The sequence below is a fragment of the Aotus nancymaae genome, unplaced genomic scaffold, assembly GCF_030222135.1.
Source record: "Aotus nancymaae isolate 86718 unplaced genomic scaffold, 86718_ANA_hifiasm-v0.15.2.pri h1tg000250l, whole genome shotgun sequence".
NCBI classification, from domain to species: Eukaryota; Metazoa; Chordata; class Mammalia; order Primates; family Aotidae; genus Aotus; species Aotus nancymaae.
Genome location: NW_026988665.1, coordinates 2,224,626 through 2,245,810, shown reverse-complemented (window position 1 = coordinate 2,245,810; position 21,185 = coordinate 2,224,626). Strand labels below are relative to the sequence as shown.

Here is a 21,185-nt window from a genome sequence, read left to right as displayed (position 1 = left end):
AAGACGGGATCTCACTGCGTTGTCTGGCTGGTTTATTATAAATGACTAATGAAGTGCTTCGATCCACTGCAGTTCACTTTTCCTTTTGACACTGAGTTTGTGCTACTTTGGACAGCGAGAGCCCCTTCAAGCTGGGGAGCGGGCCTCAGAGACAAAGCTGTACCGTTGTTAATCTTCCTGCTTGCCGCTGTGATAGGACGTTCTGGGGGCATCTTGTGTGTTTTCTGCCTCATGTGTGAATTCCATCATGTTTCCAAGAAGCCACGGTTTCTTTCCGAGGGAAAGGGCAGGGAGGGAAAAGGGTCCTGGCCCCTGGAGTGCTCGTTTCTATCCAGCGTGGTCCCAGGAATGAAGGGCCTCGTTTCACGTCTGTGCCGTCCACTGGGGTAGCCGCTGGCCACTCAACACCTAAAATGTGGCTGCTGTGACTGAGGAAGGCAATTTTACATTGTATTTGATTTAATTTTTTTTTTTTTTTTGAGATGGAGTTTCTGCTCTGTTGCCCAGGCTGGAGTGCAATGGCACGATCTCGGCTCACTGCAACCTCCACCTCCTGGGTTCAAGTGATTCTCCTGCCTCAACCTCCCAAGTAACTGGGATTATTGGTGCCTGCCAGCACACCTGGCTAATTTTTGTATTTTTAGTAGAGACAAGGTTTCACCATGTTGGCCGGGATGGTCTCAAACTTCTGACCTCAGTGATCCGCCCACCTCAGCCCCGCAAAGTGCTAGGATTATATGTGTGAGCCACTGTGCCGGTCTGATTAAAATTTTTTAATGTGGCAAAATATACACAAAACTTAACCACCTTCACTGTATTACTTGTTTTTTCTTTTTCTTTTCTTTTCTTTTTTTTTATTTTTTTGAGATAGAATCTTGCTCTGTTACCCAGGGTAGAGTGCAATGGCGTGATCTTGGCTCACTGCAACCTCCACCTCCCAGGTTCAAGCGATTCTCCTGCCTCAGCCTCCCGAGTAGCTGGGATCACAGGCGCCTGCCAGCACACCCAGCTAATTTTTGTATTTTTAGTAGAGACGGGGTTTCACCGTGTTGGCCAGGCTGGTCTTGATCTCCTGACCTCAGGTGATTCGCCCGCCCCAGCCTCCCACAGTGCTGGGATTACAGGTGTGAGCCACCACGACCAGCCTACTTACTTATCTCCTTTACAGAATTATTTCAGAGTAGCAATATCAATAATATGACTATAATCAGGATCACTGCAAACAACCTAAGACTTCTTCACAATTCTTTCGTCATTGGGATATATTCTACTAGGTATACACAGTCAAAGGTTGGGTTTTAAAGCCACTTGAAAGCTGGGTGCTGTGGCTCACACCTGTATGTAATCCCAGCATCTGGGGAGGTCGAGGCAGGAGGATCGCTTGAGGCCAGGAGTTTGACACCAGCCTGAAAAAGATAGTGAGACCTCATCTCTGCAAAAATAAAAATAAAAATGAATTAGCTGGTCATGGTGGTGCACACATGTAGTCCCAGCTACTTCGGAGGCTGAGGTGGGAGGATCACTAGAGCCCAGGAGGTCGAGGCTGCAGTGAGCCATGATGGAGCCACCACACTCCAGCCTGGGGAACAGAGCAAGACTCTGACTCTTTAGAAAAAAAAAAAGTCACTTTGTGAGGCTGAGGCAGGCAGATCACTTGAGCTCAAGAGCTTGAGACCAGCCTGGCCAACATGGCAAAATCCATCTCTACTAAAAACACCAAAAACTAGCCAGGCATTGAGGCGCATGCCTATAATCCCAGCTACTTGAGAGGCTGAGGCAGGAGAATCGCTCGAACCCAGGAGGTGGAGGTTGCAATGAGCCAAGATCACGCCACTGCACTCCAGCCTGGGTGACACAGCGAGACTGTCTAAAAATAAATATAAAAAGTCACTCAAAATTACCCTTTTTTGGATGTCTCAACCCCCAACATGCCACACAATTAGCTCCATTTGCTTCATTCTGTCTCCAACTTTTAGATGCTTTTTCTATTTTGATTTATTTCTGGTTTTCTAATTACACAGTTCTATAGCTAAATGGAAGCACATTTCAAGAGATCTGCTTTCTATTCCTGTGCCCTCCTGCCCCAGATCGTCACCATTTTTATGTGGCTTTTTAACTTAAAAAAATACACATGTATGATCTTACCGCCCCTGCACCTTCTTAGATAAATGCTATACACACTTTTCTGCATCTTGATTTTTTAAATTTTTTTGGGATAGGCTCTCACTCTGTCACCCAAGCTGCAGTGCAGTGGCACCAGCACAGCTCACTGCAGCGCCCACCTCCCAGGCTCAGGAAGTCCTCCCACCTCAGCCTCCTGAGTAGCTGGGACTACAGGTGTGTGCCACCATGGCCAGCTAATTTTTTGTATTTTTTTAGAGCCAGGGTTTCATCGTGTTGCCCGGGCTGGTCTCAACCTCCTGGACTCAAGCCATCTTCCCACCTTGCCTCTCAAAGTGCTGGAATTAGAAGTGTGAGCTCCTGTGCCTAAACTGATTTTTTTTCTTTTTTTTTTTGAGATGTGGTTTCACTATGTTACCAGGGCTGGAGTGCAGTGGTGCAATCATAGTTCGCTGCAGCCTCAAACTCCTGGGCTCAAGCGATCCATCCTGCCTCAGCCTCCTAAGGAGCTGGGACCACAGGCTCAAGCCACCATGCCCGGCTTGATATTTTTTACTTAACGGTATGTTCTGGAGTCACTCCACAGCAGAACATAGAATAGCCCTTATTCCTTCTTTGACAGCTGACCATCGTGCAGCTGTTCCACTGCCTTAACCAGTTCCATGGACACAGGGCCGTCTCCAGTCTGTCACTGTCCTTCCCTTCTTTCCTAGAGAGTATATATTTTTTTTGTGGGGGGATGAAGTCTCGCACTGTCACCCAGGCTGGAGTGCAGTGGCACGATCTCAGCTCACTGCAACCTCCGCTTCCTGGGTCCAAGTGATTCGCCTGCCTCAGCCCCTCAAGTAGCTGGGATCACAGGTGCGCACCACCCCTCCCAGCTAATTTTCGTATTTTAGTAGGCAGGGGTTTCACCATGTTGGCCAGGCTGGTCTCGAACTCAGGTGATCTGCCCGCCCCGGCCTCCCAAAGTGCTGGGATTACAGGTGTGAGCCACCACGCTCGTCCCTTTCCTAGAAAGCATGTTAACAGTTCATTGGGAAAGGTCCAGAGAGGCAAATTGGATAAGGAGGAAGCCGTATTATCTCAGTAGAGTCGGGAAGTATGATCTTGTGGATAAAAATGAACCTGGGCTGGCAATGTGACTTGGTTTCAGTCCTCGAGCCCAGGACTGAGGAGGAGAGACATCTGGCACTGCGGAAGGTGTGTGAGTACAGAGGTGGTGTGGCGTCACCCGGCGACTCTCCACAGACATCTTCACGGGTGCTGGGCATTCTGCAAGGTGCCTTGCCTCGGATGGATCAGGTTACTGCCAGGATGAAGCCAAAGGACCGCCCAGGCTGAAAGGCTCTGCCGGGGTAGGGGACACGTCCCATTCACTCGGGAGCCCCGTTCTTGCAATAGAGTGGCCACAGTGAAAGAGACCATTCCCTTTCCTCACACCCCCACATCTCCATTGCAAACGGCCCCACGGGCCAGCGGTGCGTGAGAAGAGGCTCTGATAACAGGATGAGCAGAGAGGCTGGCTGGGCAGCAGGGAGTGGAGACTGTGGGGAGTGCAGCCGGGAAGGTCGGAACCAGCTTCCACTGTCTTTTGGTTTGTTTGTTTTTAAGACGGGGTCTTAAGAGTCTCGCCCTGTAGCCCAGGCTGGAGTGCAGTGGTTCGACCTCAGCTCATGCAACCTCCACCTCCTGGGTTCAAGCGATTCTCCTGCCTCAGTCCCCTGAGTAGCTGGGATCACAGGCGTGAGCCACCACGCCTGGCTAATTTTTGTATATTTAGAAGAGATGGGGTTTCACCATGTTGGCCAGGCTGGTCTCGAACTCTTGACCTCAAGTGATTCACTCGCCTCAGCCTCCCAAAGTGCTGGGATCACAGGCGTGAGCCACCGCGCCCGGCCCTGTCTTCCACTTTCAAGAGAAGAGGAAAATCCCCATTTTCACAGGAAACCTCCTAGTTTTTTAGGATGACAATGGCCCAAACCATCACGCACCTGCCCGGTCCTCCAGGCCGCCCAAGTGTGTCTGTCCCCTCCAAGGTTCAGCCCCGGGCCAGGCCGGGCCGTGGGGGACCGCCCCGCGCTCTGTGGCCTGGCCCGAGACCACCTCGCTCTTGCCGGGGAGGCCCCGCCCCACGCCGCCCCGCCCCGCCCCGCCCCGCCCCACGCCGCCCCACGCCGCCCCGCCCCGCCCCGCCCCGCCCCGCCCCGCGCGGCGGCTGGCGGATCGGACCGAACCACTCGCTCCAGCGGGGGAGCAGCACGTGCGAGGCCCCCCTCCGGCCACGATGGAGCCTTCCGTTGCCATGGAGCTGCCCGCTGCAAACCGCGCCGCCGCCGAGGGCCCTCGCCGGGACCGCCGCCGCCCGGAGCCAAGAACCCGGGACCCAGGCCCGCCAGAGGTGCGTGTGGGGGCGGATGCGCTTGACCCTGGGCGGGGCTGGAGCGGTGTGACCCCCGCGCCCCGGGCGGAACTCGGTTTCATAGTAAACGCTTTTCCCTGAACGCCGTGCCCGAGAAATGACTCTTCATAGTTCTGGTCCCCGGCTCGTCTCAGGGAACGCGGGCGCTGGCTCAGCCTCGGTGGAGGGGCCTGCGCCTCACTTTGCAGCAGACGTTGTAAAATGTATTATTATAACACGTTTACAAAAGCATTAGACAAAAACCGAGGGCCAGCCTGGCTGGTGAAAAGTTGGGGCTCTTGGCCGGGCGCGGTGGCTCACGCCTGTGATCCCAGCACTCTGGGAGGCCGAGGCGGGCGGATCACGAGGTCAGGAGTTCGAGACCAGCCTGGCCAACATGGCGAAACCCGTCTCTGCTAACAATACAAAACGTTAGCCAGGCGTGGTGGCGGGCGCCTGAATCCCAGATACCCGGGAGGCTGAGGCAGGAGAATCGCTTGAACCCGGGAGGTGGAGGCTGCAGTGAGCCCAGATGGCGCCACTGCACTCCAGCCTGGTGACAGAGTGACACTCCGTCTCGGAAAGAAATAAAGTTGGGACTCTTGCGTGTCTGCCTAGCTGGAAAGGAGAGCAGGATTCATAACCCCAGTCATTTGGTCTTTAGTGTGTATAACGTGTTTTTGGAAGCTGATATGCCTCCAGTATTTGGTTTTTCCTGAAGGAAGACTCCTTTTATCTGCATAAGCCAGGTACCGAGGTAGTAAAAAGCGGGCCTGTTCTAGGGCCCACTACAAATTGACTGATAGATTCTCTGCGTAAAGATGGTGCGTAAATTCGCGTATGAACTTAGAGACTGGTTATGAAGCAAATGTCAGTAGCCAGAACCCAAGTCCAGAAACTGAACCGCGTCAGCACCCCAAAGCCCTCCCCCGCCACCCTCAGACCTTCTTCTTGACCATGGCTGACTTTTTCCTATGCATGCGTCCCTAAACAATATAGTTAACTTTCACTTATTTTAAACTTTATGTAAACTTTATATAAAATTTTAAAGAATATATGTGGTATTATGTAATACCACACATATAATTTAATTTTATATAAGTTTAATACTATATATTAAACTTTCTATAATACCACATATATTCTTTTTAAAATATATATATATATATATAATTGCACTTTAGCTTCTGGGGTACGTGTGCAGAACATGCGGGATTGTTGCATAGGTGCATACGTGGCAATGTGGTTTGCTGCCTCCATCCCTGCCTCCTCCATCACCTGTATCTGGCATTTCTCCCCATGTTATCCCTCCCCAACCTCCCTACCCCCTACTGTCCCCCCTAATTCCCTCCAACAGACCCCAGTGTGTGATGCTCCCCTCTCTGTGTCCGTGTGTTCTCATTGTTCAACACCTGCCTATGAGTGAGAACATGTGGTGTTTGAATTTCTGTTCTTGTGTCAGTTTGCTGAGAATGATGGTTTCCAGGTTCATCCATGTCCCTACAAAGGACACAAACTCATCATTTTTTATGGCTGCATAATATTCCATGGTGTATATGTGCCACATTTTCCCTGTCCAGTCTATTATCGATGGGTATTTGGGTGGATTTCAGGTCTTTGCTATTGTAAACAGTGCCACAATGAACACACGTGTTCATGTGTCTTTATAATAGAATGATTTATAATCCTTTGGATATATACCCAGTAATGGGATTGCTGGGTCAAATGGAATTTCTATTTCTAGGTCCTTGAGGAATCGCCACACTGTGTTCCACAATGGTTGAACTAATTTACACTCCCACCAACAGTGTAAAAGTGTTCCTATTTCTCCACATCCTCTCCAGCATCTGTTGTCTCCAGATTTTTTAATGATCACCATTCTAACTGGCGTGAGATGGTATCTCAATGTGGCTTTGATTTGCATTTCTCTAATGACCAGTGATTTAGTGTTTGTGCTGCTGAAGCCAGCACAATACCACATACATTCTTATATATATATATTTTGAGACAGAGTCTTACTGTATTGCCCCGCTGGAGTGCAATGTCTCGACCTCAGCTCACTGCAACCTCCACCTCCTCGTTCAAGTGATTCTCCTGCCTCAGCCTCCTGAGTCGCCGGGGTTACAGGCACACCACACCCAGCTAATTTTTTGTATTTTTAGTAGAGATGGGTTTATGTTGGCCAGGCTGGTCTCGAACTCCTGACCTCAAGTGATCCACCCACCTCTGCCTCCCAAAGTGCTGAGATTACAGGCGGGAGCCACCATGCCTGGCCAACTTTCACTTATTTTAAACTTCATATAAACTTATTTATATAAAAATTTTAAAGAATATGTATTATATAAATATTATATAATACCACATATATTCTTTAAAAATTTGTTTGAAACAATCCCAGACTTATATAAAAGTTGGAAGTTCAACACAAAAACACTTTTCCTGAAGTATCTGAGTGTCAGTTGCCTTCAGGACGCTCTTCGTAGAGTGTATTTTCCACAAACAAGGACATTCTCCAGCTCAGCCACGCGTGGGCCGAGCCGGCAGAGGGCCGGAGCCTGTTGCTGTGTTACCCGTCCGCCTGTCAAACGCGCGTTGGCAGCTGGTTGCACCAGGCCCCCAGTGTGAAAGGGCCCAGTCTGGAGGCACACTTCACACTGAATTCTCACCATATCTCTTTAGTCCCTTCAGTCCAGAACATTCCTTGGCCTTGCTTTGGCTGCCATGACCCTGACACCTTGGAAGGTCATGGGCCAATTACTTTTGGAGGAAGTCCCACCATTCGGTTTCACCCGACGTGTCCTTGTGATTAGAGTGCCACTGTGTGTCTTAGACAGGAAAGTCACAGAAGTGACACTGTGGCCTGTTCATTCCATCCAGCCAGTGGCTCACATTACTGATGAAGTTCACTTTGAGCTCTTGATTAGGGTGGTATCTGCCAGCATCTCCGCTGGGAAGTTCTTTTTTCCTTTGTAATTAACAAGCGTTTTGCTGGAGGTGCTCGGAAGCTATGCAAACGTGTCATCGTTCCCAGGCTTGGCCTGGGAGGCTGTCACAGTGGACACCATCCTCCCCGACCTGGGCTCTGATTCCCACTGCTGGACCACACCTGGGGACCCCCTCTTCCCTCTCAGGTTCCGACATCCAGCTCTGACCCCCATCCACACACAGTGGCACCCTCCTCACCCAGCCTGCGCTGCTGTGGACCTTGCTCCACCTGCCCCACCCAGGGAACCCACTTTGACAGTGAAGGGAAGGGGAAGAGGAAGAGCGCCAGGTGCGCCTCTGTGTCTTCTCCTCGGGGTTGTGAGATCCATCCACACAACCCCGAGGAGAAGCAGCTTCAGCTGCCCGAAGCTGCCGTTCCCTTCCCGTCAGTCCTGCACGGTATTCCTCTGTGGGAATCGTGCCGTTTGGCTGTCCACGCCATCGGGGCTGTTTCTGAGCCTCAGGACCTGAGAATATGACCTTACTTGGAAATACGGTGATGCCTGTAAGTAGCTAAGATGCGGTCATACTAGAATAGGGTGAGCACCTAATCCAGTGATGAGTGTCTTTATAAAAAGGAGAAACATGGACATACACATGGACAGAATGTCATACGAAGATTGGAGTTTTGCTGCCACAAGCCACAGAACCACCAAAAGCTAGAAGGGAGGCGCGAGACAGGCCCTTCCCTCGCCCTTTAGAGATAGCGTGGCCCTGCCGGCACCTCGGCGTTGGATGGCTTCCAGAACCACGGGAGACAGTTTCTGCTGTTGAAGCCACAGGTGGGAGTTTCTGTAGGGTGTGCTCCGGAGAGGACTTGCTGAGCCAGAGGGTGAAGCCGGCAGGATAAGCTCCCGCTTCCCCCGAAAATCCGTGTCCTGAGCCTCCGAACGCGTGAACGTGTTAGGTGCGTGCCACGCCTGTTGAAGTCTTCTCCCATTTGGGGCTGTTCATCCACGGATATTCCTTACATGGTCTTGACAGTAAACCTCTCAGTTACGTGCTGTGATTGTCTTCTACTTTATAGGATTTTTTTCTTTCTCTTTTTCTTTTTTTTTTTTTTGAGACAGAGTCTTGCTCTGTCACGAGACTGGACTGCAGTGGTGTGATCTCAGCTCACTGCAACCTCCACCTCCCAGGTTCAAGCGATTCTCCTGCCTCAGCCTCCTGAGTCACTGGGATTACAGCCGCCCGACACCACACCCAGCTAATTTTTGTATTTTTTGTAGAGACAAGGTTTCACCATGTTGGCCAGGCTGGTCTTGATCTCCTGACCTCGTGATCCACCCGCCTCGGCCTCCGGAAGCGCTGGGATGACAGGCATGAGCTGCCATGCCCGGCCTGGAGGCTTTTCTTTAACTCTCCCTAGGATGTCATCTGAACAAAAGATTTGGTTTTGGGTTTTTTTGTTTGCTTGTGTTTTGAGACAGAGTCTTGCTCTGTTGCCCAGGCTGGAGTGCAGTGGCACGATCTCGGCTCACTACAACCTCCACCTCCCAGGTTCAAGCAATTCTCTTGCCTCAGCCTCCTGAATAGCTGGGATTACAGGTACCCACCACCACACCTGGCTAATTTTTGTATTTTTTGTAGAGATGGGGTTTCGCCACGTTGGCCAGGCTGGTCTTGAACTCCTGACCTCAAGTGATCCCCCTACCTCAGCCTCCCAAAGTGCTGGGATTACGGGTGTGAGTCACTGCGCCTGGCCTGAACGTAAGTTTCTAATTTAAATATGGATGAGTCCGCTCTTAGCGTCTTATTTAAGAAATTCGGAGGTAACAAAGCTCCGTTCCGACCCCCCATTTACTCCCCACTAACACACACACTGTAGTCGAATTTCGATTTTTCCCATATGAGTCTTTCACCCACGCGGGACTGATCTTGGGGTGGATGTGGAGGAAGACCCCCATTCCGTGCCCGCTGCCCCGCTGTCCTGCTTCTGTCCTTCTGATCTGTTCCATTGGTCTGTTTGTCCTGGGCAAAACACTCTTCTGTCTTAATTTTACAGCTTTTTTTTTTTTTTTTTTTTTTTTTGAGACGGAGTTTCGCTCTTGATACCCAGGCTGGAGTGCAATGGCGCGATCTCAGCTCACCGCAACCTCCGCCTCCTGGGTTCAGGCAATTCTCCTGCCTCAGCCTCCTAATTTTACAGCTTTAGAATAAATCTTGATACCCGGTGGGGCATCCTTTCCCCCTTCCGAACTCTTGTTCCGTTGTTCTTCCAAATACGTTTTAGAATTCACCAGAATAGAAATTTCTTCTCTTACTCTTGCATGTAGACACACACATTTCTGCTGGGATTGGATGGGGTTGCAGGGAGTCTACAGAGCAGTTTGGAGGGAATCGGCACCTGACAACATTGAGTTTCTGGCACTTGAACTCGCAGCTATTTATTTAGACTTTCTTATAGCAAAAAAAACCTTTTATCACGAACAATTGCAAAGTCACAAAAGTAGGGAGAACGATCCTACGAAGCCGCGGTGCCCGTCCCTGCTCGCGGTGATCAGCCTCACAGCCTTCTTCTGCCTCTACCCCTCTCTGCTTGTGGTTCAGGACTGGCGTGTTTCCAGGAAAATCCCAGGCATAATACCCTTTCACCTGTAAAAAGCTTCGTGTATGCCTCTGACAGATACAAACTTACTTTTAGCATAACCACAAAATCATCATCAACCCCAATACAATTAATAGTTTCTTTTCTTTCTTTTTTTTTTTTTAGATGGAGTCTCGCTTTGTCACTGGGGCTGGAGTGCAGTGGTGCAATCTCAGCTCACTGCAGCCTCTGCCCCACCGGGTTCAAGCGATTCTCCTGCCTCAGCCTCCCGAGTAGCTGGGACTACAGGTGCGCACCACCACGCCCGGCTAATTTTTGTATTTTTAGTAGAGACAGGGTTTCACCATGTTGGCCAGGCTAGTCTCGAACTCCCGACCTCAAGTGATCCACCCACCTCAGCCTCCCAGAGTGCTGGGATTACAGGCTTTAACCACTGAACTGGGCCCAAAGTAATAATGTCTTAATGGAAACTAGCGCGGGTTTATGCTCACTCTCAGAAGGAAGGAGATAACAAAAGCCTTTTGCAGCTGGTTTGCTGGAAGCTCCAATCGACATGCAGGCAACGTCCCCAGGCTGCTTTGGCCGGCTTGTCTCTCCAGGCTCTTTCCACTTAAAGGGCCCCTCCCTGTTTTCCCCACGCCTTTTATTTGTTGAAGAAAGTGGGTCATTTCTCCGTTTATTTTCATGTCAGTTTCCTTTGCTGCTGCCCAAGGGGTTCCTCGCGGTCTCCGAACGGGTCTGTGTCTTTTGCTGTGCTTGTTCTCGAGTACTTCATGGTTTTTGATGTAATCGTAAATGGTAGATTTTCCAAATCTTATTTCCTCATTATTTCTTCTGATAAATAGAAATATGCTTGATTTTTATTACTGCAGTTTTACCTGGCAACACTGCTAAGCTGATTTAATTAAGTGACTTATCTGTATATTTGTTTGGATCTTCTGTGTACAGTCCTTTTATCTGAAATAATGACCATTTTCCCCTTCCATTCCGTGTGTGTGCCTTTTACTTCTTTTCTCTTTTTTTTGAGACAGAGTTTCCCTCTTGTTGCCCAGGCTGGCGCGTGATCTCGGCTCACCGCAACCTCCACCTCCCGAGTTCAAGTGATTCTTCTGCCTCAGCCTCCCAAGTAGCTGGGATCACAGGCGCCTGCCACCACACCTGGCTAATTTTTGTGTTTTTAGTAGAGTCAGAGTTTCACCATGTTGGCCAGTCCGGTCTTGAACTCCTGACCTCAGGTGATCCGCCCGCCTCGGCCTCCCGAAGTGCTGTGATTACAGGCGTGAGCCACCGCGCCCGGCCGCCTCTTATTTCTTTTACATCTGATGCTTCGTTCTGGCCGTGGATAGGATGAATATTGAGAAGAGGCTTTAGTGAGCATCCTTGTTTTGTTCTCAATCTTAAGGGAACGTTTTGAATGTTTAAGTGTGACGTTTGCTCTGGTGATTTTTGATGTGTATACGCTATCACATTAAAGACGTTCATTCCTTTTTTCTTTTTTTTCTTTTTCCTTTTCTTTTTTTTTTTTTGACAGACTCTTGCTCTGTCACCCAGGCTGCAATGCAGTGGCGTGATATCGGCTCACTGCAACCTCTACCTCCCGAGTTCAAGTGATTCTCCTGCCTCAGCCTCCCAAGTAGCTGGAATTACAGGTGCCCGCCATCACGCCCAGCTAATTTTTGTATTTTTAGTAGAGATGGGTTTCGCCATGTTGGCCAGGCCGGTCTGGAACTCCACATCTCAAGTGATCCACCCACCTCGGCCTCCCAAAGTGCTGGGATGTCAGGGTCGAGCAACCACGCCTCGCCTAAAGATGTTCATTTCTAATACAGTTTTTCTAAGTTTTTTAAAACAGGCATAAATGGGATGTTTAATTTTATCAGTACTGTTTTCCCTTCATTTATTGAGTCGATCACATAATTTTCTTCCTTTGATCTGTTGACGTGGTGGGTAAATTGATTTCTATCGTTACACGAGCCCATCTTGGTCATGATATGTTGCCCTGCCTGTGCATTGCTGGATTCGGGGCAGTAAGACTTTGGTTTGGATTCTCGAGTCTGTGTCTGTGAGTGAGACTGGACTGTAGTTACATCGTCAGGCTGTGGCGTCCAAAGCGAAGGGAGCCCCGTGAAGTCAGCCAGGGACTGGGTCTCTGCTTCTCTTTCCTGAGAGTCTGTGGAATCGGAATACTTGGCACCCGCATTTTGTTTTGTTTCTTACTTTACACGTCCTTTATTCATTAGGGGTCATGCACAGCGCTAACGTGAGAAATTTAAAAGGTTACAAAACAGTGATGGTTTAAATGACTGTCAGCACAGCTGAGGGCCTCACTGCCATTTCACGGGCTTTTCCCATTCGTCTAACCGTTGGCCCAAACTAATATTTCTTTTCTTTTTCTTTTTTTCGAGATGGAGTCTTGCTTGCTCTGTTGCCCAGGCTGGAGTGCAATGCCACTATCTCAGCTCACTACAATCTCTGCCTCCCGGTTCAAGAGGTTCTCCTGCCTCACCCTCCCCAGTAGCTGGGATTACAGGCATGCACCACCTTGCCTGGCTAATTTTTGTATTTTTAGTAGAGATGGGTTTCACCATGTTGGCCAGGCTGGTCTTGAACTCCTGACCTCAAGTGACCCGCCGGCCTCAGCCTCCCGAAGTGCTGGGCTGACAGACATGAGCCACTGCACCCAGCCGATATTTCAGGAGACCTTCTGTCTGTTGTTGCTAGTCCACTTAGAAGCCACAGGAGGACATACACTTAATTTGATATTTTTCTCTCTTTTTCATATGTCTAAAGTAGCACCTGTAATGAATACTTTGACCAATGAGTAATCTGATCAGCGAACGTTAAATGCAGGTCTGAAGTTGTCAGTGTTCCCGGTGAATTGAGCACGTGGTTACAATGTGGCCCCACTGGTGTTCCTGCTTTTTGCCTAAGTATTTTGCCTATTTCCAGACAATTCCACTACCTTCCTACTTATGGTTTCTGCATTTCTTTCTGACTTTTAAAATGTAATGCTTCTTAAGCTTGTATTTTAGATGTCTCTTTTAAATAGTGGAGAGTTTGGCCAGGCGCAGTGGTTCACGCCTGTAATTCCAGCACTTCGGGAAGCTGAGGCAGGTGGATCACTTGAGGTCAGAAGTTCGAGACCAGCCTGGCCAACATAGTGAAACCCCGTCTCTACCAAAAATACAAAACATAACCAGGCATGGTGGCGGGCGCCTGTAATCCCAGCTATCCGGGAGGCTGAGGCACAAGAATTGCTTGAACCCGGGAGGCGGAGGTTGCGGTGAGCCAAGACCACACCCTTGCACTCCAGCCTGGGTGACAGAGCGAGACTCTGTCCCCGCAAAATAAAAGAAGTGAGTTTGGTTTTCCTCTTGTTTTCAACAACGTGCTTCCCTTTAGCTTGGTTATTTCATCTGTATTTTTACCTTTACTTGAAAGTTTCTTATTTTATCTGTTCTTCAACTTTTTTTTTTTTTTTTTGAGACTGAGTCTTATTCTGTCACCAAGGCTGGAGTGCAGTGGCACCATCTCGGCTCACTGCAACCTCCACCTCCGGGGTTCAAACGATTCTCCTGCTTCAGCCTCCTGAGTAGCTGGGATTACAGGTGCCGCCAGCACGCCCAGCAGTGGGGTCACCTTATAACCACATGTTCAATTCACCAGGAAGACTCAACAACTTCAAATCCGCATTTTTGTATTTTTGGTAGAGATGGTGTTTCACCGTGCTGGCCAGGCTGGTCTCAAACTCCTGACCTTAAATGATCCGCTCGCCTCGACCTCCCAAAGTGCTGGGATGACAGGCCTGAGCCACCGCGCCTGGCTAGGGCTTCAACATATTCACGAGAATTAAAGTACAGCTCTACCCAGCATTTCTGGATGATTCTCGGTGTGACGCCGGCACGCTGGGCAGCCATGTTCACAGCGGAGCTCCCACTGCTGCTTCAGCGCCCTTCCATGGGCCTCTGGGTTCTCCCATCCCGCTGCTCCCACCTGAGAAGCACCCGAAGCTGCCCATTCCTGGACCTTTCACAGCTTCCCTGCAGAGGGTCAGGCAGCGCCTCCATCTGCAGGACCAGCTACCCTCATCCCTCCACCTCCTGCTTCTCCCATCTGCCCCTCCTGTTAGTGAGGACTCGGGAGCGATCGGGGGTGAACGCCTGTTGGAAGTGCCGTCTTAAACCGAGGCTCCAAGTGTCTGTGGCTTCGTGTGATCACCTTGACTGGACCTGCGTGTGCGCAATGACACCTTTTATACGGCTGTCATCCGCTGGGTGTCCAGCAAAACGAGGTCATGGAAGCCACAGGGAAGTCACAAGCTTTGACCATCTTCTAAGTGTTTTCTGAAAACGCTGCCATTCAAAGACTAGCAGGTTAATCAGTTCTTTCAAGTGGGAAAAGTATGGTTGGAATTTTACAAGATGCCTTTAAATTCTGCCTCTCAGGACTTTAAAATGCAATTGTTTCCTTGTAAGTTTAAAAAATTACGGCATTGATATATTAATAATTTATTCAGGAAACATGGCTAGGCATTGAAAATACTTTTAGTGAATTATTCTGAAGCAGTTGCTAAGTTGAGCGATGAAAAACAGTCCTCCACAATTTTACGGTTTTAGCATGTCGCACATAATGTCAACATTTATGTACATTTCACCTGGAATTACGCATTATTTCAATGTGAAATAGTAGTGCTAACCTTCCCATTGTGTCTCCATAATAGGTACGTTGACTTATAAGCTTTCTTTCTTTTTTGTTTTTTTGAGATGGAGTATTGCTGTGGCGCCCAGGCTGGACTGCATTGGTGCAATCACGGCTCATTGCAGCCTCGACCTCCTGGGTTCAGGTGACCCTCCCACCTCAGCCTCCCGAACAGGCGGACCTACAGGTGTGCACCACCTCGCCTGGCTACATTCTTTTACTTTTTTTTTTTTTCCCTAGAGATGTGGTCTCACTATGTTGCTCAGGCTGGTCGCAAACTCCCAGCCTCAGGAGATCCTCCCACCTCAGGCTCCCGTGCTGCTGGGGTGACAGGGGTGAGCCACTGTGCCCTGCTGATTGATAAGCATTTGACATCAGCTCTTTTGTATATCAATCATGGTGCAAGCACAGTGTGATTGATAGGCATTAAAACCAATCACGCACTTAAGGTGTAGCAGAAAATAGGGTTTCTTGGGCGAGCGCCGTGGTTCACGCCTGTAATTCCAACACTTTGGAAGGCCAAGGCAGGTGGATCACTTAATCTCAAAAGTTTGAGATCAGCCTGGGCAACATGGCGAAACCCCGTCTCTACAGAAAATACAAAAACTAGCTGGGTGTGGTGGTGCGTGCCTGTAGTCCCAGCTACTTGGGAGGCTGAGGCAGAAGCATCAGTTGAGCCCAGGAGTTCGAGGCTGCCGTGAGCTATGATCGCACCACTGTACTCCAGGCTGGGCGACAGAGTCAAACCCCGTCTCAAAAAAATAAAAGGAAGTTAGACATTAAATTTAATTTTCACCAGAAAAATTAAGGAACTAAAGAGTTTGTCATTTTAACATTGTTTCTTTTTTCTTTCTTTGAGACAGAGTGTCCCTCTGTCGCCCAGGCTGGAGTGCCGTGGTGCGATCTCAGCTCAGTGCAACCTCTGCCTCCTGGGCTCAAGCAATTCTCCTGCCTCAGCCTCCCGAGTAGCTGGGACTACAGGTGCTGCCACCACACCTGGCTAGTTTTTGTATTTTTACTAGAGATGGGGTTTCACCATGTTGGCCAGGCTGGTCTCAGACTCCTGACCTCAAGTGATCCGCCCGCCTCAGCGTCCCAAAGTGCTGGGATGACAGGCGTGAGCCACCGCGCCCGGCCTGTTTCTTAAGTGAAATCACTTAATTCCAACATGTGGACGCATAAGATTCAGTACCTAGAGTTCCACACGAGCAACCTCCTAACATTCCCAAAATGATAACCGAAGTGTAACGATAATGTTGAAGTTATTTAAGAATTATTTTTGGTGCCAGATGTAGTGGTTCAAGCTTATAATCCCAGCACTTCGGGAGGCTGAGGTGGGCGAATCCTGGCTGAGACCAGGAGTTCAAGACCAGCCTGGGCAGCACAGAGAGACCCTCTCTCTCCACCAATAATTTAAAAATTAGCAGGCCATGTTGGTATATGCGTGTGGTCTTAGCCACTTGCAAAGCTGAGGCAGGAAGATTGCTTGAACCCAGGAGTTTGAGGCTGCAGTGAGCTGTGACTGCAACAGAGTGAGACCCTGTCACAAAAGAAAAAAGACGTTGCCCCACCGTGTTCCAGAACATCCCTTTACGCTCCCACCGGCTACGCGCGCCGATGCCAGCCTTCCAGAGCCTTGCCAGTGCTGGCGGCCAGCAGCGCTTTGGTCTCAGGCGTTCCAATCAGTCTAGCGGCGTCTCGTTATGGCTTCATCCGCATTTCCCTGAAGACGCTGATGTTACACAGAGGTTCGGCACCATATCGGCCATTTGTATATCTCTTTTTCGTGGCTATTCCAAAGCTTTTGACTTTTTTTTTCTTTTTTTGAGATGGAGTTTCGCTCCTGTCCCCAGGCTGGAGTGCAGTGGTACGATCTCTGCTCACCTCCACCTCCTGGGTTTCAAGCCATTCTCCTGCCTCAGCCTCCTTTGTAGCTAAGATTACAGGCGCACGCCACCATGCATGGCTAATTTTGTATTTAATTATTTCAATTTTGTGTTTGCGGTGGGAGTGTAAAGTGATACTCCGGGATGCTCTTGGGCAATTTTGTTTTCTTTGTGACAGAGTCTCACTCTGTTGCCCAGGCCGGAGCGTAGTGGCACCATCACAGCTCACTGTAGCCTCAGCATGTTGGCCAGGCTGGTTTGGAACTCCTGACCTCAGGTGATCCACCTGCCTCGGCCTCTCACAGTGCTGGGATTACAGGTGTGCGCCACCACACCTGGCCTCTTTTGACCTGTTAAACTGGCATTTGGACTTGATGTGGTTGGTGGGAGCGCTTTGTGTGTTCCAGATACAAGACCTGCGTCAGGTATGTGTGTGCTGCAGATATCCTTCCCAATCTGTGGTTTATTTTCTTAATATCTTCTTTAAGAGAAATTGTTCATTCATAGTTTCTTTTAATCTATTATCTTATTGATCTGTATTTTGTGGTCATCTTTTGTAGCTAATTTCTATCTCCCAGCATGGAAGATGACAGCGGCCTGTTCCCTGAGGATGAGCTTTCGGACAATTCCCCGCTTTTGGAAGACGGTAATAAAGCTTTTTTTTTTTTGAGACTGAGTCTTGCGCTGTTGCCAGGCAAGAGTGCAGTGGAGCGATCTCGGCTCACTGCAACCTCTGCCTCCTGGGTTCAAGCGATTCTCCTGCCTCAACCTCCTGAGTAGCTGGGATTACAGGCGCCCGCCACCATGCCCATTTAATTTTGTATTTTAGTAGAGACGGGGTTTCACCGTTGTTGGAAACAGATGCTCGTGCCACAAAGGAAAATCAGCACTGAGACAAAGGATCTTTCAGCAACGCAACTTTTACTTCCTGGACCGCAGGAAGGTGCTCTCGCTAGCCATCTTGTCATGAGAGTACAATGAACAAAGGAAAACACACAAATTTATCCTTTACGCGTGTGGGGTCGTCCTTACCGCTGCGTCTGATCTCCGTTGGCTGGAGCCAGACCTCACAACCTAAACTAAAACCCGACTGGCTAACAACTTAAAGCTTCTCTAAACAGGTCAAAGCCATGGAGAGCTGGGACATGCCTGTGAGCACGTCCAGCACAGATATCCTGGTTAAAGTACAAGGGCACAGAATGTACCATGTGCCTGTGAGCACGGCGTGTCTAACAGCTGCATAGGATAGGGCTTCACAAAGTTATTAGCACACTTATTCTTTAACAAGCAAGGAAATCTTAAAGAGGAACTTTTCTACCTCCCACAACCACGTTAGCCAGGATGACCTTGATCTCTTGACCTTGTGATCCGCCTGCCTCGGCCTCCCAAAGTGCTGGGATTACAGACGTGAACCACCATGCCCGGCCAATAAAGCTTCTTTCACAGTAACACAAGTCTCAGCAACAAGAAAGAAAAATGACATGCTTCATAGTCCCCCTTTAATTCCCTTTATTCTGGGAGAGGAGAGCTTTTACACACATTTTTCTCTCAAAGAGGGAGCTTATATTATTGTCTTTATTTGAAAGAAGGACGAATCGTGGCTGAGATTTCGAAAGCGGCCGACCGTAGTTTTCTAGTTTGCAACATCAGTATTGAGAAATCCGGTGCCATTTTTATCCCAGTCCTTTGAATGTGACCTATTTTTGTTTTCTTTCCCTGGAAGCTTTTTTTAAAAAATCTCTGATGATCTGAAATTTTTCTGAGACGTGCCTTGATTTGGTTCTAGCTCTGGGCACAGGCGGCCATCCCGATCTGGAAGCACGTTTCCTTCCCACCCCCACTCCCCTCCCCACCTCATTTTGGCTTCTGTTGTGTGCTGAGTCAGCGGCCCGTCTCCCGGCGCTGTGTGGCCTTCTCCCACCGCCCCCCCCGTCTCCCTCTCCTGCTCCCCTGTGACTGTGGCTTTCTGCCTTTTCCGTCATTTTTACTGAGATTTAATAAAGGGAGAAAACCCGTGTTGAACTTGCCGTGTTTTGCCAGAAGTCCACTGTAATCTTCTGAGACAGTGACCTTCAGCCTCTTTGCCTGAGAACCCCTTTCCATTCTTAAAAATTACTGAAGACCCAGAGAACATTTGCTTCTGTTGCCTATGTCTTTCAATACTTGCTGTGCCAAAAATTAAAGCTGAAAACATTTCAATACTTCGTCATTTAAAATGGCAATAACAAACCTATTAGCAGTAACGTCGAGTCTGGTTTCCCGGAAGGCAGCTGGAGTCTCACAGCTACGTGCTGTGACGTCACGTGTCCTGTGACCTCTGGGGGACTCCGCTGTACACTCATGGAAAGACAGTGAGAAGACAGACGAGAAGCCGATGTGATGCTGAAGACAGCTTCACCCGCAGGCTCTGAAAGACACTAAGGAACTCCCAGGGGTCCCTGGATTTATCCTAAAACTGGTGGGTAGGCTGGGCGCGGTGGCTCGCGCCTGTAATCCCAATATTTTGGGAGGCCGAGGCAGGTGGATGACCTGAGGTGAGGAGTTCGAGACCAGCCTGGCCAACATGGTGAAACCCCGTCTCTACTAAAAATACAAAAATTAGCTGGGTGTGGTGGTGTGTGTCTGTAATCCCAGCTACTCGGGAGGCTGAGGCAGGAGAATCGCTTGAACCCAGGAGGTGGAGGTTGCAGTGAGCCGAGATTGCGCCACTGCAGTCCAGCCTGGGCGACAGAGAAAGACTCCATCTCAAAACAAACACCAAACAAAAAACTGACCGGGTGTGGTGGCCCACACCTGTAATCCCAGCACTTTGGAAGGCCAAGGTGGGTGGGTCACTTGAAGTCAGGAGTTCAAGACCACCCTGGCCATCATGGGGAAACCCTCTACTGAAAACATAAAAATTAGCCAGGCGTGGTGGAAGACGCCTCTAGTCTCAGTTACTCGGGAGGCTGAGGTGGGAGGAGGCCTTGAACCTGGGAGGCGAAGGCTGCAGAGATCCAAGATGGAGCCACCGCACTGCAGCCTGGGCGACAGAGCGAGACTCTGTGTCAGACTCACGGCTACGCCAAATGTCACGTTGAGGTCCAAAGGGAGTGGGCGGGGGAGCAGAAGGGGCACTTGGGGGCCTCGGGCAGGTGAGCAGGGACTTCCTCCAACAGCAGCTCGGCTTTCTCACACTGTCTGCCTGGCCTGGCTGCTCGGTCCCGCGGCTCCCACGCCCGCTGCCTTCAGGGTGGCAGCTTAACTCTTTCTCCGGGCACAAGCTGAGCTGTGCTGTGCCCTGGCGCCCCCGCCCCCGCCCCCGTTCGTCTGCAAAGGCGAGCAGCCCTGGCTTGCTCGCTCTCTCTGGGTGCCAGCACCCCAATCCCGCGGAGCCCCTGGGCTGTTCGCCTCTGCCCGTGCCTGCTGCCCTGGGTCCCTTACACCCTCCAACTTCAGGCGCAAATGCTCAATCTGTTTTGTGTTTTTTAACCCTTGCCTTGATCTCTAGAAAGACATGAATTAGAGGATCCGGGCTTCGACATCAGATCTCTTCTGCAGGAAGCGGAGGATGACGCGGACCCAGAACGCAGCAGGTGGCTCCTGGGGCGGGGTGCGGGTGGGGGCTGCTCCCTCCCTCCCACAGGCTGCAGCCCCGCAGCGAAGGCGGAATTGTCAGGCACCTGCCCCGAAGGCCTCACCGAGAAGGCGTCCTTTTCATCCTAAGGTCAGTGAAAGAACAAGATACTGGTGCTGATAAAATGAAGAGAAAAACAGCTGAGGACAGAATGCAGGCGTCTCACCTGCGACGGAACCTGAGCGCCCTGGATGAGATGCGTGAGCAGCAAGACCTCTTCATTGAGAAGACGAGGTGAGCGGGGCTGAGGCCGCTGCGCCTGCCGCCTCCCGCTGCCCCCCCAGGCCGTGACACGGGTGCCGCAGGGGTGGTCCTGTGCCCGGCACCACCCTGGGAGCCTGCCCGGGAGGGTCTCCCAGGGTCTCGGTGGAGGAGAAGCTCTGCAAGCTCCACCCAGGAGCTGGCGCCCGGCGCTCCCAGCCCTCTTCCCACAGAGAAGGCGCAAACAAGTGCCCTGCCACCCCAGCGTCCCCTAGAGTCACCGGCTGTCAAGCTTTCGCTGTAGTTTCTTTCTCTGTGTATGTGTGTGTCGGTATTTTATATCTACGGGGTTTTTGCTAAATTATTTTAAAGCAAATTACAGACAGGCTACTTCACTCCTAAATATTTCAGTGTCTCCTCAAAAATCAAAACATTCGGCTGGGACGGTGGTGCGCCTGTGGTCCCAGCTACTCGGGAGGCTCGAGCCCAGGAGGTCAAGGCTGCAGGGAGCCTGGGCGACAGAGCAAGGCCCTGTCTTTAAAAATAAAAAATTAAACGACAAACGTTTTACTGCATAACTTGGGCGCCTAACACGGGTTCTTAACCTACGGAAACTACGATTTCCCTCATACGCCCCTGGAGCGGCCGTGCATCTTCCCAGTGACCATCACGGCCGGCCACAGGGGTCACGCCTGTAATCCCAGCACTTTGGGAGGCCGAGGCGGGTGG

The 21,185-nt window shown here is 50.2% G+C and overlaps 1 protein-coding gene across 2 annotated transcripts in view; it reads left to right on the top strand.

The window, feature by feature from the left end:
- Positions 1 to 4,476: 4,476 nt before the first annotated feature.
- Positions 4,477 to 21,185, top strand: part of CFAP74 (cilia and flagella associated protein 74) — a 71,832-nt gene continuing 55,123 nt past the window's right edge. The window contains exons 1-6 of one of the 2 annotated variants that reach the window (XM_064371975.1): positions 13,326 to 14,428; positions 14,819 to 14,940; positions 16,945 to 17,064; positions 17,200 to 17,285; positions 20,130 to 20,214; positions 20,346 to 20,489. In XM_064371975.1, coding sequence (XP_064228045.1) covers positions 17,219 to 17,285; positions 20,130 to 20,214; positions 20,346 to 20,489 — 296 coding nt within the window. In that variant the 5' untranslated portion in view covers positions 13,326 to 14,428; positions 14,819 to 14,940; positions 16,945 to 17,064; positions 17,200 to 17,218. Of the gene's footprint in view, positions 4,523 to 13,325; positions 14,429 to 14,818; positions 14,941 to 16,944; positions 17,065 to 17,199; positions 17,286 to 20,129; positions 20,215 to 20,345; positions 20,490 to 21,185 lie in introns of those variants that run through there. The other variant, XM_064371974.1, reaches the window with a different exon arrangement.